This window comes from Myotis yumanensis, unplaced genomic scaffold (assembly GCF_028538775.1).
Source record: "Myotis yumanensis isolate MYYU_CA2020_CCGP unplaced genomic scaffold, mMyoYum1.0.hap1 SCAF_1, whole genome shotgun sequence".
NCBI classification, from domain to species: Eukaryota; Metazoa; Chordata; class Mammalia; order Chiroptera; family Vespertilionidae; genus Myotis; species Myotis yumanensis.
The window spans coordinates 8,964,466-8,979,511 of NW_027223752.1; the positions used below are offsets into that span (position 1 = coordinate 8,964,466).

General features: G+C 43.1%; 1 protein-coding gene across 1 annotated transcript in view; it reads right to left on the reverse strand.

Annotated features, from left to right (window-relative positions):
- LOC139009254 (protein unc-79 homolog) overlaps positions 1-15,046 on the reverse strand; it is a 224,255-nt gene that overhangs the window by 42,910 nt on the left and 166,299 nt on the right. The window contains 7 exon segments of the mRNA XM_070413424.1: positions 144-212; positions 2,876-3,049; positions 3,919-4,004; positions 4,094-4,206; positions 6,261-6,299; positions 10,038-10,178; positions 12,623-12,725. Coding sequence (XP_070269525.1) covers positions 144-212; positions 2,876-3,049; positions 3,919-4,004; positions 4,094-4,206; positions 6,261-6,299; positions 10,038-10,178; positions 12,623-12,725 — 725 coding nt within the window.

The window sequence follows — 15,046 nt, forward strand, 5'->3', positions numbered from 1 at the left end:
TCTTCACACTGGACACTTTGAAGGAGACTGAAAGTGAAGCGCTCAGCACGCAGTGACTGCTTCTTCAGCACTGCCCGTGCTTGCTTTGCAGGTGAAAACATCACTAAATACCAACTGGTTTTGTCTGTCTGAAACATACATACCCTTGTGGCATTGGTAGAGGGGATCTTCAAGAGGCAAATCATAATTCTCAAACTGGAATCTAAAGAACACTGTGAACAAATACGAAAAAAGTAAAAGTCGGTACCCTTCTTCATATATCTTTGCTTCATATATTTCCTATAAGCATTTACGTTAGGAAACAAAATCTGAGATATAGCTGCCACCTTATCGTTTTCCATGCCATATATTCATGTTGATAAACATCATTCTTGGGTTTTAAAAAAATGTATTAAACAATGTTAAACAGTTAAATAATTAAACATAGTTCATAAACTATTTCTCAAAGATATATCCCTAAAATAAAATCAGATAGCATTAAAGAATTGGACAAACAGACGGACAGATGGACGGATGGATGGATGAACAGATAGGTGAATAGGTAGATATTAAATGTGCCCACATCTACACTAATTTGTTAAAGGCCATGTTGAAAAGAAACTTAGATCGACTTAAAACCATTAGGCTTATTAATCCAAATAAAAGCCAGTTTCATCTGCCCTTCCTCTGCTACTAAAAGACATGACAAAAGCCTGGGAGAAATCAATGTGTCTCTCTCATATCGATGTTTCCCTCTCTCTTTCTCTCTCTCTCTCCTTCTCTCCCTCCCTCCCTTCCACTCTCTCTAAAAATCAACGGAAAAAATAGTCTCCAGTCAGGATTAACAACAACAAAAGCAGAAGATAATCAGAGAAAGCTCCCAGATCTGATCTAGCAGGGCAGTTTTCACACATGTTCTGAAGTTCCAGAAGTATTTCGCAAGTATTTCCCAAGGGAAACGTCGGTCTATTTAATCTGCTCAATATCCATCGGAGTGGATGTGACATTTACATTACTTTGAACCAGGGGCTGAAAACTGGCTGTGCATCAGGTCCCTAGAGCGTTTTTAAAATCAGGAAATAACATTTTGGAAAACATGGGAAGATCAACAGCATGAGGCCTGCATTCCCACAGAACAGTTGGCTGGAGAGGAGTAGCAGCTGACCCTGTGGAAGGGACTGGTGCTTTCCAGTTTGCAAGGGTCTGGACTCTTCTTATTCCTTATCTCATTTCACTCCTATGGGCAGTCAGGGTGGTCCCTGTGGACAGGACTGAAGGTCACAATTTAGACTTGTCAGTTGTTTGCAACTGGCAATACGTCCAACTGGTCAGTGTTCAAGTTTAATTTTTTTTCTTTTTGTTAATTTTCACCCAAGAATATTTTTCCCATTGATTTTTTATATAGAGAGTGGAAGGGAGGGAGGGAGGGAGGGAGAGAGGAAGGGAAAGAGAGAGAGAGAGAAAGAGAGAGAGACAAACCGCAACTCAGGTACATGCCCTTGACCAGGAATCAAACCTAAGACCCTTCAGTCTATAGGCCAATGCTCTAACCACTGAGGACACTGGCCAGGGACCAAGTTTAATAGTTTGACTATAGCATCAGCCTATCAGCATTTGAATTTACCAGGCTAGCCCTACCCCTCCTCTTAAGCAACAGATGGCTCTGGATGGCTCCCTGGTCCTAGGGAGGTTCCGTGTGGCCAACTTAAAACGTGTGTACTTGATTTCCTACATGTTCATGTGCAGTAGCTATATACGTACATGGTTTCAAAGTACTAATCCTTTTGCTTGGATTTATTCAGCTAGTCCACACTTGTGGGTAGACAAGAATCAAAAGATGTGAGAGATAGTAAAGATCTCAGTACTCCTGCTTCTCACATAACTTCAAACTCAAAGAAAGCAGCGCCAACTTAAGGGTCCCTGGATTATCGACCTTACAGAACTTATGTGGGGGTCACATTTACCAAATCTGCCAATTTGGAAAAAGGTATTATCAGAGGTGATTGGTCTTTATAAAACATTTTACATACATGTGATACTCAATTTAGAAGAGGAGCTGCCAACATGTAACTTCACCTGTCAGATTAACAAGTGGTTCATTAACAAGTTGAATACTTCTAGCTGTGATCTGCATAGAGCACAAAAAGCTTGCGGAGCACATGAGGTTCATAGACATAGCAATGGTCACCACCAACACCTCTTCCTCGCAGCTGCAGAGCCCTGAATGCTTCAAGTCACCCCTGCTTTAGGACTCTAGAAGTCTGTTCATGGAAAGGACACTGGACTGGGCGTCAGGGAGTGCTAATCCTCCCGCTGCCACTGCTTCTCTGAATATGCAGTCCCCATCTGGAAAATGGGGACGTTGGAAAGGATGGTTTTCATAGGTCCCTTCCAGCTTCAACAGCATAGGATTCTGTTTTCACGTTTAGTGGGCTCATGTTGAAACTGTTTCTTAGGCTATCAGATTTCCAGCGAGGCCCTTGTGTGTGTATTCTTGGAGGGTGGGCTGGAGAGAGGAGGGTGTAAAGCCATCAAGAATATCATCTTGGTCTTGCAAGTACAGTATTCACCAATACATAGCAATCACTTCCATTTAGATAATTCTCTAAAGTCGAAGCTTTACATTATATGTCTGGTCTCCTTTTAGAGAAAACTACTTACTCATTTACCTAAGAATTTACTTAATATCCACTTGACAATTTTTTCTATAAACTGGAAACATGACATCACTAAGTCAAAATGCTCACTGCATACAGCGGTCATTCAGAGAGAACAACCTAAATAATCTTCTCCACTCCAGGGCTAACAGAGAGTCCAGACAGCCCTTTATGAAACAAGATGGATGATCTGCAAACAGAAACAAGTAATTTAAAATGAAATCCTGGGCTCAGCTTACCTTCAGAGGCAAAACACCAGGCAGCTTGACAAAGAATGTCTGAAACTGGTTGCTGATTGTGGTCCAGAGGCTACTAGGAGAATCCATGGGCAAAGCTTCCATGAAGGTAGCAATGTTCTCCAAACAGTGTATCATAGCACCCCCTGCTGGTAAATTCTTTTTGTTATTTAGACCCTAAAAACAAAAGCATAGGCGATCAACTGCTGAAACAGCATGGGAATTTGTGTAGCTACTTGGTAAAGATCAATTTTTAAAATCACATATTCAGGCTATAATTGTATTGTGTGCCACTGTATAGGGTAAGCATTGCAATTGGCAGGAGTACAGAGAAAAATCAACACAGTCGGACAAATGTAGGAGGAAAAATTGTGATCATTGACTCAGTGTGAAAAGGTGAAATGTAAGTAAAAAAACATCCTTTAAAGATCTACAATTGGCATGGTTAGATGCTAAAGAGATACAATGAATGATGCTTGCGGGAAACTCTATTGGCCAGAGACTAAGAGTAATGACCAGCAGCAAAGTCCCTATGGCAACCCGCCAACACTCCAAGCTAATTGAGAGAGCTAATAAGCAGAGGACCTGAGACATGAATCCAAGTCTCGCAATGCAACAACTGAGTGGAGCTGAGAATTGACTTCAAGTCTCATGACAGTGATACATCAGATAAGCAGGACTTGAATCCGAATCTCGTGATACATTGAGTAAGTGAAACTGACACTTGAATCCAAGTCTCATGACACAGTGCACACTGCTCTACCCACCGCACCTTAGAAAGGTAGGAAGTTCTCAGAGGTGAGTTCTCAATGGTCCACCCTTTGGTTGAGGGTGTCGAGACGCTTTAAGTAAATAGTAAGTTCATTCAAAACCACAATGTCTAACTGACACTTGCCTAGGCATTGGCAATTTTTACATTAATTTTTAAACTTTAAATTATTTTAAATTTTAAATGAAAATTGTTTACTTTAAATTTTAAATTAGATGACTGTCTTCCTCAGCAGGGATTTCAGTGGGAGCTTAGAGTGTCATCAAAGCAGACCTACCTCCAGGAGCTGACTGAGAGCAGCAATAGAGCTCAGCTCATTGAAGTCCATCAGAGACGTGGCTAAGGTCCGTAAAAAAGTCCCATCTGGAAAGTGAACAGTCAGATTTACTAAGGTTCCGGTTTCCGGCGACCAGCCACGTCAATGGAGCCTGCACTCCCCACGGATGAATTACCTTTGATAGTGCTCTGGAACAGCTGCGGGAAGATGCCGTTGGGGGCCAGCTGATGGAAGATGCAGCGCAGAAACTGCTTGGCCACGCCCGCTGCATTGCCCGGAACCATCATGCTGGGGGTGAGCAGGGAAAGGAAAGACAAGGAATCGTGGGACAAACCGAATGAGGTTAGGTATTTATTTTCTTACTTATTTAGAGTTCAGGCATTTACATGTACCAACCCACGGATGGAATGTCTTACTGTCATTTTCATCCGTGAGTTGAAATAGTCTAATCACATAGAATCCTGCTGATAAGTTTTTAGAAAGAGAGAACCAGGAAGTGCCAGGGTGGCCGCGGGCTAATTCCAGTCACCCCCGTGTACAGATGTGGGTTTCGAGACCCAGAGATGAAAGGTGACCTTCAAAGACCACAAGTCCAGAGACCAGCAGAGTCAGGACTAGAACGCAGGATGAGGATCATCAGTAAGATCCTCCCAGAAAGTGTCACTGGCTACAAGAGAGAGCTTCTCTGAGAAAAAAATACAGGGAGGGGTGTGTTCATTCCTAGTGGGAAAGCTGGGAAGTTTTTGGGGGGTGAGGGGCTCTGGATTGGTACTTGTACAATGGATAGGACTTTGATGTGTGTGGTTTCCCACTGTACCCTCTGTACCATCTCTGCATGTCAAAAGAGGGAGCCACGGTGACTGTGTGGCCCTGGCCCTCAGATTCAAGCATTAGAAAGGATATTCCCAGAGTGATTAGGGGGTGAGTGACCAGAAGAAAGAGGAAACCAGCTCTGAAAAAGAAACTAACTACTGATACATGTAAAAACATAGATGAATCTCAAAAGCATTATGCTAAGGAGTTAGACACAAAAGAGTAATTCCATTTATATGAAGCTGTATGATGGGAAAAATTCATGATGGTGTTTGCCTCTCAGGGGGTGGAGATCAGGAAGATGCATGAGGGAACTCTCTGAGGGTGATGGCAATGTTCTATTTGGACAGAGGTTTGGGTTATGCAGGTGTATGCATTTGTCAAAACTCGGTTAATGTATACTTATGATATGTGCACATTCTTGTATGTAAATTTTGCATTAGAAAAAAAACATAAACAAAAATCAAACTTTAGTTAATGGTAACTCTGCTGAAGAATTAGCATACTGGGGGAGCATGCTGATGTCTGAAAATTACTTTGAAATGCATTCACAAATAAAATGGATGATGACTGGATACATGGTTGGATGTGTGATAAAGCAAGCTGAGTCATATCGCTCCTCACTCTCTGCTTCACTCGGTACAAGTCGGACTTCTTACAATGGCCTCCGGGCTCTTCCTGGCCTGGCCTCCCATTCCCCCTGCCATCTCATCCCCTACCCCTCCTTCCATGCTCATTCTGCTCCAGCCTACATTAGTCTTGTTCCCCAAATACACCAGGTCCTCTCCTGACTTACTGTCTTTGCTGCTTCTTCTGCCAGGAAGATTCTCTCTATTAATCACTGCATGTATGCACCTCCCCTTTTTCAGGTTTTGTTCAAAGGCCACTTCCTCAGAGGCTGCCCTGACTATTATATCTAAAACACTACCCCCAGTAGCTCTCCATCTCCTAGACTTACTTGATTACTTTTCATAGCATTTAGCACTAATTGATATTAAATTACATACCAGTTTCCTCATTAATTTGCTTATTGTCTGCCTCTCCAACTAGAATATAAGCTCTATGAGAGCCAGGATGTGCTGTTTTGTTAACTACCATATCCTCAGTTCCTAGTCGTCACTCCATAATGCTTGTTGAATAAATGAATGTTACACATGTCTCACTACACTTTTGTTCATAGCACTCAGTCCTGTTTACAATTATAAACTCGTGCAGATGTTTTGTTCATGTTTGCCTCCAAGACAGTCTGTGAGCCCTACAAGGTCAGGATCATGTCCGTTTTGCCGAGTTGAAATCTAGCATCTAGCACAATGCCTGGTACAGAGTGGGCTCGAAAATACTGACTGAAATGAGTGAACGCGTGAAGGAATGAACGAAGGTGTGAAGAGAAAATGGACACGTGCTCTGGGGAACAGCAACTGAACTAACCATATTCCTTCCACGGTACACACTCTGCTGTTTTAGAAACAGGATGGACAAGCACAAAAGACAAAAAGAAAGTGAGATTTGGGCTCACTTTAGGACCTTACCTTTCTGCTTGATTAGAAAAAGTAGTGCTGGATGCCAATCTAGGAAGTAAGCAAACAGAGTCCATGAGTATCTGAGGCCTCATGAGGAAGTGCATGGTACTGCGGTAGGACCGCGTGGAGCTGGTCTAGACAGCGAGACATGTGAAACCATTGACAATTCCCTCGACCAGGGACAGAGGGCCCACACAGCGGTCAGGCTACAGGGTTCAACTTAACCTTGTTCCTGAGAGCTGATTTCTGCAACAACTCAGATATTCCCACGGAAATGCATACAGTTAAGTTGGTTTAATATCGCCCGGCCAATCTGCAAAATGGCCTCTATAGCCAGGCCAGAGAGGTGTCAGGATAGCATTTGGCCCACCCCACCCCATATTAACTCAAAATGCATTTCTTCGTATACAACCTCTGAACCCTAACAAACAAATCGCAAATTGTAAATGCCTCTCTAAGATAGTAAAATGAGTAACAGGGGTATCTGTCAGTTATTTCTTAAGTTGAAAGGACAAACTGAAAAATGTATTAGGATAAGTAATCATTATATAACATGAAGTTTTTGAAAAGTATAACTATATGGTTCTGTACACGTGGAAACAATCTATAGGTACAGAAGGAGAATATACTAAATTGGTAGGTATAGAAAAACATGCCATGATCAGTAAGATATTAAAGAAACAGCCTAGCTGGTGTGGCTCAGTAGCTGAACATTGACCTATGAACCAGGAGGTCATTGTTCGATTCCTGGTCAGGGCACATGCCTAGGGTGTGGACTCAATCCCCAGTAGTGGGCGTGCAGGAGACAGCTGATCAACAATTCTCTCTCCTTGATGTTTCGATCTCTCTCTCCCTTTCCCTTCCTCTCTGATATCAATAAAAAATAAATAAAAACAAACAAATAAAGAAAATGCTACAAATTTATTTGCTTAAGACCACAAGAGAGTGATCTGAGCCAAGAACACAACTGGAGAGAAATAGAAGGTCCAGCAACCTGTAACACCAGACACTATTCCCAGTTGCTTTGGTCATGGGCCTTCTCATGCTAATGATACTACAGTGAAAAGATAAATATCGGCAAGTGAAATCAACAGTAATTGATGATGCAGTAAATGTGACCTTGAAGGCTGTACCTAGAAAAAGGGGTGGGTAATTTTTTATTTTATTTTTTACTTTTTTTTAAATCCTCACCTGAGGATATGTTTTATTGATTTTAGGCAGAGTGAGAGAGAAACATCGATTGGTTGTCTCCATACACACACGACCAGGGATCAAACCTGCAACCTGGGTATGTACCCCTGACCAGGAATCAAACCCACCACCTTTTGATGTACAGGACGATGCTCCAACCAACTGAGCCACATCGGCCAGGGCAGGGTGGGTAAATTTTAAAGAGGATGTAAATAGAGAGCAAAATACAAAATCATTTGGAAAGGCTTGGGTGATAAATGAAAGGGTTGTGCTGAACTCCCATACTCATAGAACACCCTGGAAATAGTTCCTGTGGGACTAGAATAAATAAACCACTGTTCGTGCATGCACATGACCTCCTGTGGAAGAGAGGCATTCAAGGAAGCCCTGAATCAGGTGATTGCTGAATCTGTTGTATTGGCAGGTTTGCCGAATCAGCTGAGGTTAAGAATTCTGGAAACTTGCTTTAAATCAGGGGTAGAGAACGTCCAGCCCATGGTTCGTATCATTTGGTCTGGCCCTGCCAAGGCAACAGCAGGCAGGACTCGAAATTCAATAAATCAAGGAGCTTTTTTCATAGCAACATCATTTTTAAGTTGATAATTCTGTATGGCCTGTAAATGGTGTTGTAAATATCCAAATGGCCCTTGGCAGAAAAAGGTTCCCCACCCCTGATTTAAATGCTCTCTCCCAGTCTCTCCAAAAGAGGTAGAGATTTAAATATGTGTGTGTGTGTGCACATATATACATATGAATGTGTCTGCTGTTTTTCCTTTACTTTTCTTTAAAGCTTGTGTTTCCATCTTAACAGTTGGCCATGCTTGAACCAGGTTTATTCTCTCTTAATGTAAAATCAAAAAATAAAGCCCCTCTATATCAATTACTACTTAGATCAGCTACTCCAAGGAGATGGTAACAGACTAGACCAGAGCAATAATCCTACCGGTTATAACACAGCAAAGTATTTGAGTAGAAATTGTGACCTGGCATTAATAAAAACTCTCACTTCCACAGTATTGTTGATAGTTGGTATAAAATTTATTCCATGATTATTATGATGAGGTTAAAATCAAGGGTTTAAATGAAATAATTCATTTTTTCTTATCTCCCCACCTCCCATGTTCATGGCTTACTTTTCATATTGGCTATTTGTAAGTGTGAAAGGTAGAATAGTTATACCATCTCTGACTTGTAGATACTCCTAAGGATACCACAGAGAAACTGGGGGAAGGGAGATAAAGTAGTCATATCTTTTTAGGGCCAAGGGGTTTTTCACGCTTTCCTGTTCGTTTTTAACTTGAAATCATAATTTCTTCATTAAAAAAATTAAATTTTAGCTCCATTAAGATTCATGCTCTTTCCCTCCCTGTAATACCAGGAATTCACAGAATCCAGTGTTTCCCCCTACCTCCTCCACAGAGAACTTGCCTAAGAAATCACTTCTACCCTAAACTTCTATAGCACTTACCACACATACCCCTCACTACAGCTCTTAATCATGTCCTAGCTTGTCTGGCTACCCAGCTGGCCCACACATCGCCGTCCTCTTCGACAACTAAGCCACAAAGCACTTGAGAGCAACAGCTCGGTCTAATGCCCACAGCCTACAGCGCCAGGCTTCGTGTCCACGCAGACTGGAAACGGAATACGTTCCAGTGGAATTTCAGTCCATCCTCTATACGTCGTTCGTGCTAGGGCTACAATTCATTACTGAAATTGAACTTCCTTTATATTCATAAAATACTTCACTTTTCTTCTCAGGTCCTATCTACTAAATGGAAGCTTCTGAGCATGAAACTTTTCAAAGCAGCGCACTCTAATCTTCCCTCGGTCGGGCTGAAGGAAGGCCCTGCTCCCAAGGTGTGTGCATCCTTCCTTGTTCAGAGTCAGAACTGTGACACTGCCACACTCCCCTCGGCTCTGCCCCCCACATGCCAACGCCCCAACCGCATTAAGTGAGCCACCCCAAGATTACAAAATGCCCAGAGAACCCTCTTAAAACCGGCAAAGGGAGATGAACAAGAATAACATCTCAAACCTATCAAGCGGTTACTCGGAACTTACACAGTTCTGAGCACTGTTACCTTCAGTAGCTCACAAAGAAACAGACAACAAGCAACCGTTTTCTTGGTGTGTTTTCCTCTGGCTTCACTCTGACATTGGGACTCGTGACCCTACACAGCTGGGAAATTCACCAAAAGTTTGGTTCATTCCGTTTTTTTTAATTGGTCTGAGTGGATCCCACCAATATCAAGCATCGATAAGATTACTAAATGTTGCCGAAACCGGTTTGGCTCAGTGGATAGAGCGTCGGCCTGCGGACTGAAAGGTCCCAGGTTCGATTCCGGTCAAGGGTATGTACGTGGGTTGCGGGCACATCCCCAGTGGGAGATGTGCAGGAGGCAGCTGATCGATGTTTCTCTCTCATCGATGTTTCTAACTCTCTATCTCTCTCCCTTCCACTCTGTGAAAAATCAATAAAATATATAAAAAAAAAAATTACTAAATGTTTCACTTTTGAACTGGCAGCTTCTATCTCAATATATGAATTGAATGAGGCTCCTTCCCACCAAGCACCACAGAGGCCGCGCTCACCTCCCCACGGACTGCATGATGTCCAGCAGCAGCGGGGCCGCCAGGTCCGGGCTCAGGTGAATGAACGTGGAGAGGACCACGATGGCCAGCCCGAGCGTCTCCTCGTCATATTCCTCAAGGATGGCCCCACAGTCATGGCATCTGCAAGGGAAACAGAGAAGTGCTTTCCATGAAAGCCAACAGTGGTTTCAGCAGAGAACAAATCCCATACAGCCCTTCCTGGTGCAAGTCCCCCAAAGGAGGTCAGGAGTCTCACTCTAACAATAAATAGGAGACCCCGTGCCACCCTCACCATAGACACAGAAGCAGCCGGCACGCATGGCAGAGACCAGGAGGGTTGCTTTGACCACCGAAACATCCTTTCAGCTCACAAACATCTGGCCTACACATGAACTGACTCCTACAACAAGCGCCTATTGGACTAAGTCTACAGCTTCTCGCTGAGAGATTTCATGCGTGTGAAGGTACGGCTAGGGAGAGTCAGAAACTAGATATTTTTCATTTGCTGAAATGAAAAACGCCTAGACACAAATGGAAGCTTTCCTAAGCTTTTAAATTTAAAAATGTCCTATTTGGGGGTCAATAGAACACTCTAGAAAGCCTGGGGAGCCTGGAGAGCAGGCTCTTCTACCTCTCAGGTCAGTTTTATGAAGTCACCACGCCTACAGAGTGTTATATGTAAAAACACAATGGCACAGGGGGAGGGACTGAGCAAAAAAGTGGGGAAAAAGAGAGAGAGAAACACAATGGCACTTGCTCTTAACTGACTTACGACTTATTGCTCTTCGTCTTACCTAATGCGGGCTCAGTTTAATTCATCTCAACAAAGCCAACGCTCTTCTTTTCAGGCACAGCTGGGAGCTCTATAATGTGAAGGGAAAGCCTACTGGGAAGAGCAAGGGAACCCGAGCTATGATCGCTACCGTGACCCTTCCATCCAAACACTTTCTAAAGAATAGAATGGGAATGGAATAGAATAAAAAAGAATAGAATAGAATAGAATAGAATAGAATAGAATAGAATAGAATAGAATAGAATAGAAATATTTCCTAAAAATTGACTCTTTAAAAAGATAGGATTCACATTTGTAGCCAAAAGGATAAATGGAATGTAGACACAGGTGAGCAGGAAGGCAACTAGGAGAGACTGGACTTGGAGGATAACACAAGGGGAAACTACACCGAAGCAGAAGCCAGGAGTCCTCCTCCACAAGCAGCGAGGTGCCCCACATGTGGACACGCCTAGGAGCTGTTCAACACAGGCGCCATTCCTCTTCAGTGATGCCCGTCAGCTGGGGCCAGCGACATGGATCTTTGCACCAGCCCCTTCCACCCCACCTTCCTCTCCTTCTGTCACAAGCCTACCCCATTTGTTACTTGGGTCACTTTTACCAGGAAGTCTCCTTGTTCCAATGAGATCTCTCCAAACCTAAAACCCTGAATAAGCATTTATGTGCCAGGCAATGTCTAGGGAACTTAGCGAATAAAATACAGAAGACAGTGACCCAGTCCTGCATTGGCCAGTGTTGTTCAGTGGTTAGAGCATCAGCCCATAAACCAAAGGGTCTCAGGTTCGATTCCCAGTCAAGGCATGTACCTGGGTTGCAGGTTCAATCCCCGGCCCCGGTCGAGGTATATGTGGGAGGCAACCAAAGGATGTGTCTCTCTTACATAAGTGTTTCTTTTTCTCTTTCTTTCTCTCTCTCCCTCTCCCTCCCGCCTTTCCACTCTCTCTAAAAACCAATGGGGAAAAATGTCCTCTGGTGAGGATTAACACACACAAAAAGAAAGTGTCTCAGACCCTAGGGAACTCACAATATATGACAAAACATGTATGTGCTAACGACTAAACAATTAAAATACCCCGTGATAAGTGGTAAAATAGATAGATACATCAAATACTATGGAAACTTAGAGAATGGCATGACTTATTCTGCCTTATGGAATCAGGGAATCCACCTTAAACTAGGTTTTGAAGCATGAATAGGAGTTCACCAGGCAGAGATAATACAAAGAGAAGGGCACCAATGAAATCACAGAGGAGAGCACACACCAGGCATGCTCAGGGACGATGAGGGGGCTTGACAAAGAGTTCCTGGCGAGGAGTGGCAAGGCCATACCTTCACAATCAAATGGGCCTTTCGGAAGTGAAGGCATTTGGAGTTTATCCTATAAGAAATCTGGGGACATTGAAGGCTGACAAGCCAGGACATAACCAGTTTGAGATTCAGAGAACAGATCCTGCTGGTAGAATGGGAATAAGGATCAAATCTCCAACTTATCCCAAAATAGCAATTTGAAGCTTCTGCTTGAGGGGTTTTATTTGTGTGAAATTATTGTTGGAATCATTGGTAAGTGGATATTATCTGCATTCGTCCAAGTTTTTTAAAATGACTCTGTATAAGAGGACGCTACCTGCTCATATGCTGCCGTGTTTCTAGAATAATAAATGCATACCAACACTTATGGCTACAGTCACTTGAAGAACAAATTATAGTACGCCTCCTCTGATGCTTTCTCATAATCACAGGGAGCAAACTCTCAAATTCTGCAAACACCGTGAAGGAAGTGACTGTGTGCGCTTACTTGTCAGTCATCACCGTCGGCTGCTCATCTGTGAATTCCTCAGGTGCTGGCACGAACATGCTGACGATGCTGGGTGCCGACAGCAGGCTGGACTTAGTGGCCCCTGGGCAAGCAGCAGAGACAAATGGTGAGTAAACATCTGTTTTGTGGGGCCAGGAAAAGCCCCGTTCTCCTCTTATAAATCCTCCGAAGATCACATTCACAGGGAAGTGGCGTGGACAGCCAAACCCCTCAAGAGTAAAATGAATTCCAGATTGAGATTTGTTTCTGCTCATGTGGCTTTAAGAGCCAGACTCCTATCTCTCTCTTTGCTTCTTGACCTTGAAAAAATTAGAAAAAAGTGCAGGTGCCAATAAGGGTACTAGGACCAAGATGAAAAAGGGGGGAAATCTACTCAAGACTCCCCTAAATGAGTTATGGCCTTATTTGCTAGGCATAAATGGGAGCTGCCCTTACAATAGTGTTTCTAAAATCACAAATATGTACTAACACTAAAATGCTGTGACTTTGGGAAAGGAATAAGATCCCAGAACTCCACACCCCTAAGTAAGAGGAGATGTTTGAGCTGAGAAATATCCGGATGTTTTTTACTTTGGAAATTAATATGATAAGCCCCAAAGCAAAAGACTTCATTTTTCAAACTGAAACATTTAAAAATGAAATATCAAGTGTTTGGAAAGAATCAGCCAGTGTCTTCAGCCAATCAATACTACACAGTTTAAAATTTGGGGTTCTGATGCCGTCAGAGAAATCTGAGGCAGGAATCTTGGCAATATGGTCTAGTGATGAGTACATCTGGAGTAGGAGACTGTTCTCCGTCAAGAAAGCCAGCAGTGCGGGGCCCGTTTCCGGGAGCGTGGAAACGAGGCACTCCAAGAATCCCAGAGTGACGGTCCAGAGTCATGCTCTGCTCTACGGAACAACCCGAGGCTCTGAGTTCTCCAAGCAGGAGAGGAGGTGAGAAAACCCAACGGCTATGAAAGAATCTGTTTTTCATCAAGGAACTGGCAACGTGGTGCTGAAAAACAAAACATAGCTGTATGATCTTTCCTTAATCGGGGAAAGATGATGATGCAGAGAACTGGTTTCCAAAGGAACTGACATAAAAATTTTAGAAACCCAGCCAAGCGGGCAGGCAGTGTGCGTCAATCTGAGGGAGAAAACGGTATGGAAGACTTTGAAGAGGCACAATGCTGCCAGGCTGGCCAGGCTCCCTCGCCTGATCAAAGGCTCCAAATGTGCTGCTCAGAAGCCCGAGATCTACAGACCCAAAAGGCCAAGGAAAGGATCTGAAAATACCTTTATGTTACATTTAAAGAACCCAAGTGGAAATCCAAATTTTACCGCTTATTTATCAGCCGTTTCTGAGATGCTGCTCTTTCCTAAGTGCACCCAAGTGTATCAATAACAAAGATCTCCAGTTGTTTTCTTAAAGATGTAGTTTGGAATGGAAGCAACAGTATTTATTATCAGCATTAGTGTAAATTGATTAAGAGTAGAAAAGGCAAGAAGTGGGCCAAGATAAAAGAAGACAAGATTGATTAGTAAGTGGTAAAGAGCATGAAACCAAAATGTGGAAGTTTAAACCCAACACTCCACATACTTTTCACATTGACAGACCATGTCTACCAGATTCCAAAATGCCTGTGCTAAACATGGACAAATTCAGCCCATTAGATATATGGTGATATATGCACAGTCTCACCAGAAACATAAGGAATTGATTATTTTAAAAGCCTGAGTCAAGGCTTTGAGAAGATCACTGCCTGTTGTTATTATGCAGAAATCACAATTCAAGTCAAGAAAAGGGAGGGAATCAAAATCATTTGGGTGGTTTTAACTGATTTATTATCCAGTACAAACACCACGAACAGATATTTTTGACAATAGTAGCGTGAAGTTGTTTTTTCAAAGGACAACGCAGAATGTGTGATGCGATATTCCTGGCAGTCACCTATAAAAGCATATCGGTTAAGTTACGGGCAATGGTTCCCATAGGGCAACATTAGCTAGTGATGTGAGAGCAAAGAGCAATGTGCCAAGAGAAGGCGGGAAATGCAAAAGGAAGCCATAGGCCTCAGCTACCTTTCATTATAGCTGAGTCACCACTAAGTCTGCAATATTAGAGGCAGTCTCATGATCCCCCGTTGTTGGCAACACTTCTGGTGCCACCACCTATGGTTCCCCTACTAAATACTCAGCATGCATGCCATACAGAACTAGGAACAGAAATAGAAGGTTCTTAGAAACTTTAGAATAAAGAGGGGACCTCCTCCAAAGCCCAACTTCCAAGCTGGAGATTGTGAACCTGGGAGATAAGAGAAAGCATAAAGGATTGGTCTGTCTAAAGCAGCGGTTCTCAACCTGTGGGTCGAGACCCCCTTGGTGGTCGAACGACCCTTTCACAGGGGTCGCCTAAGACCA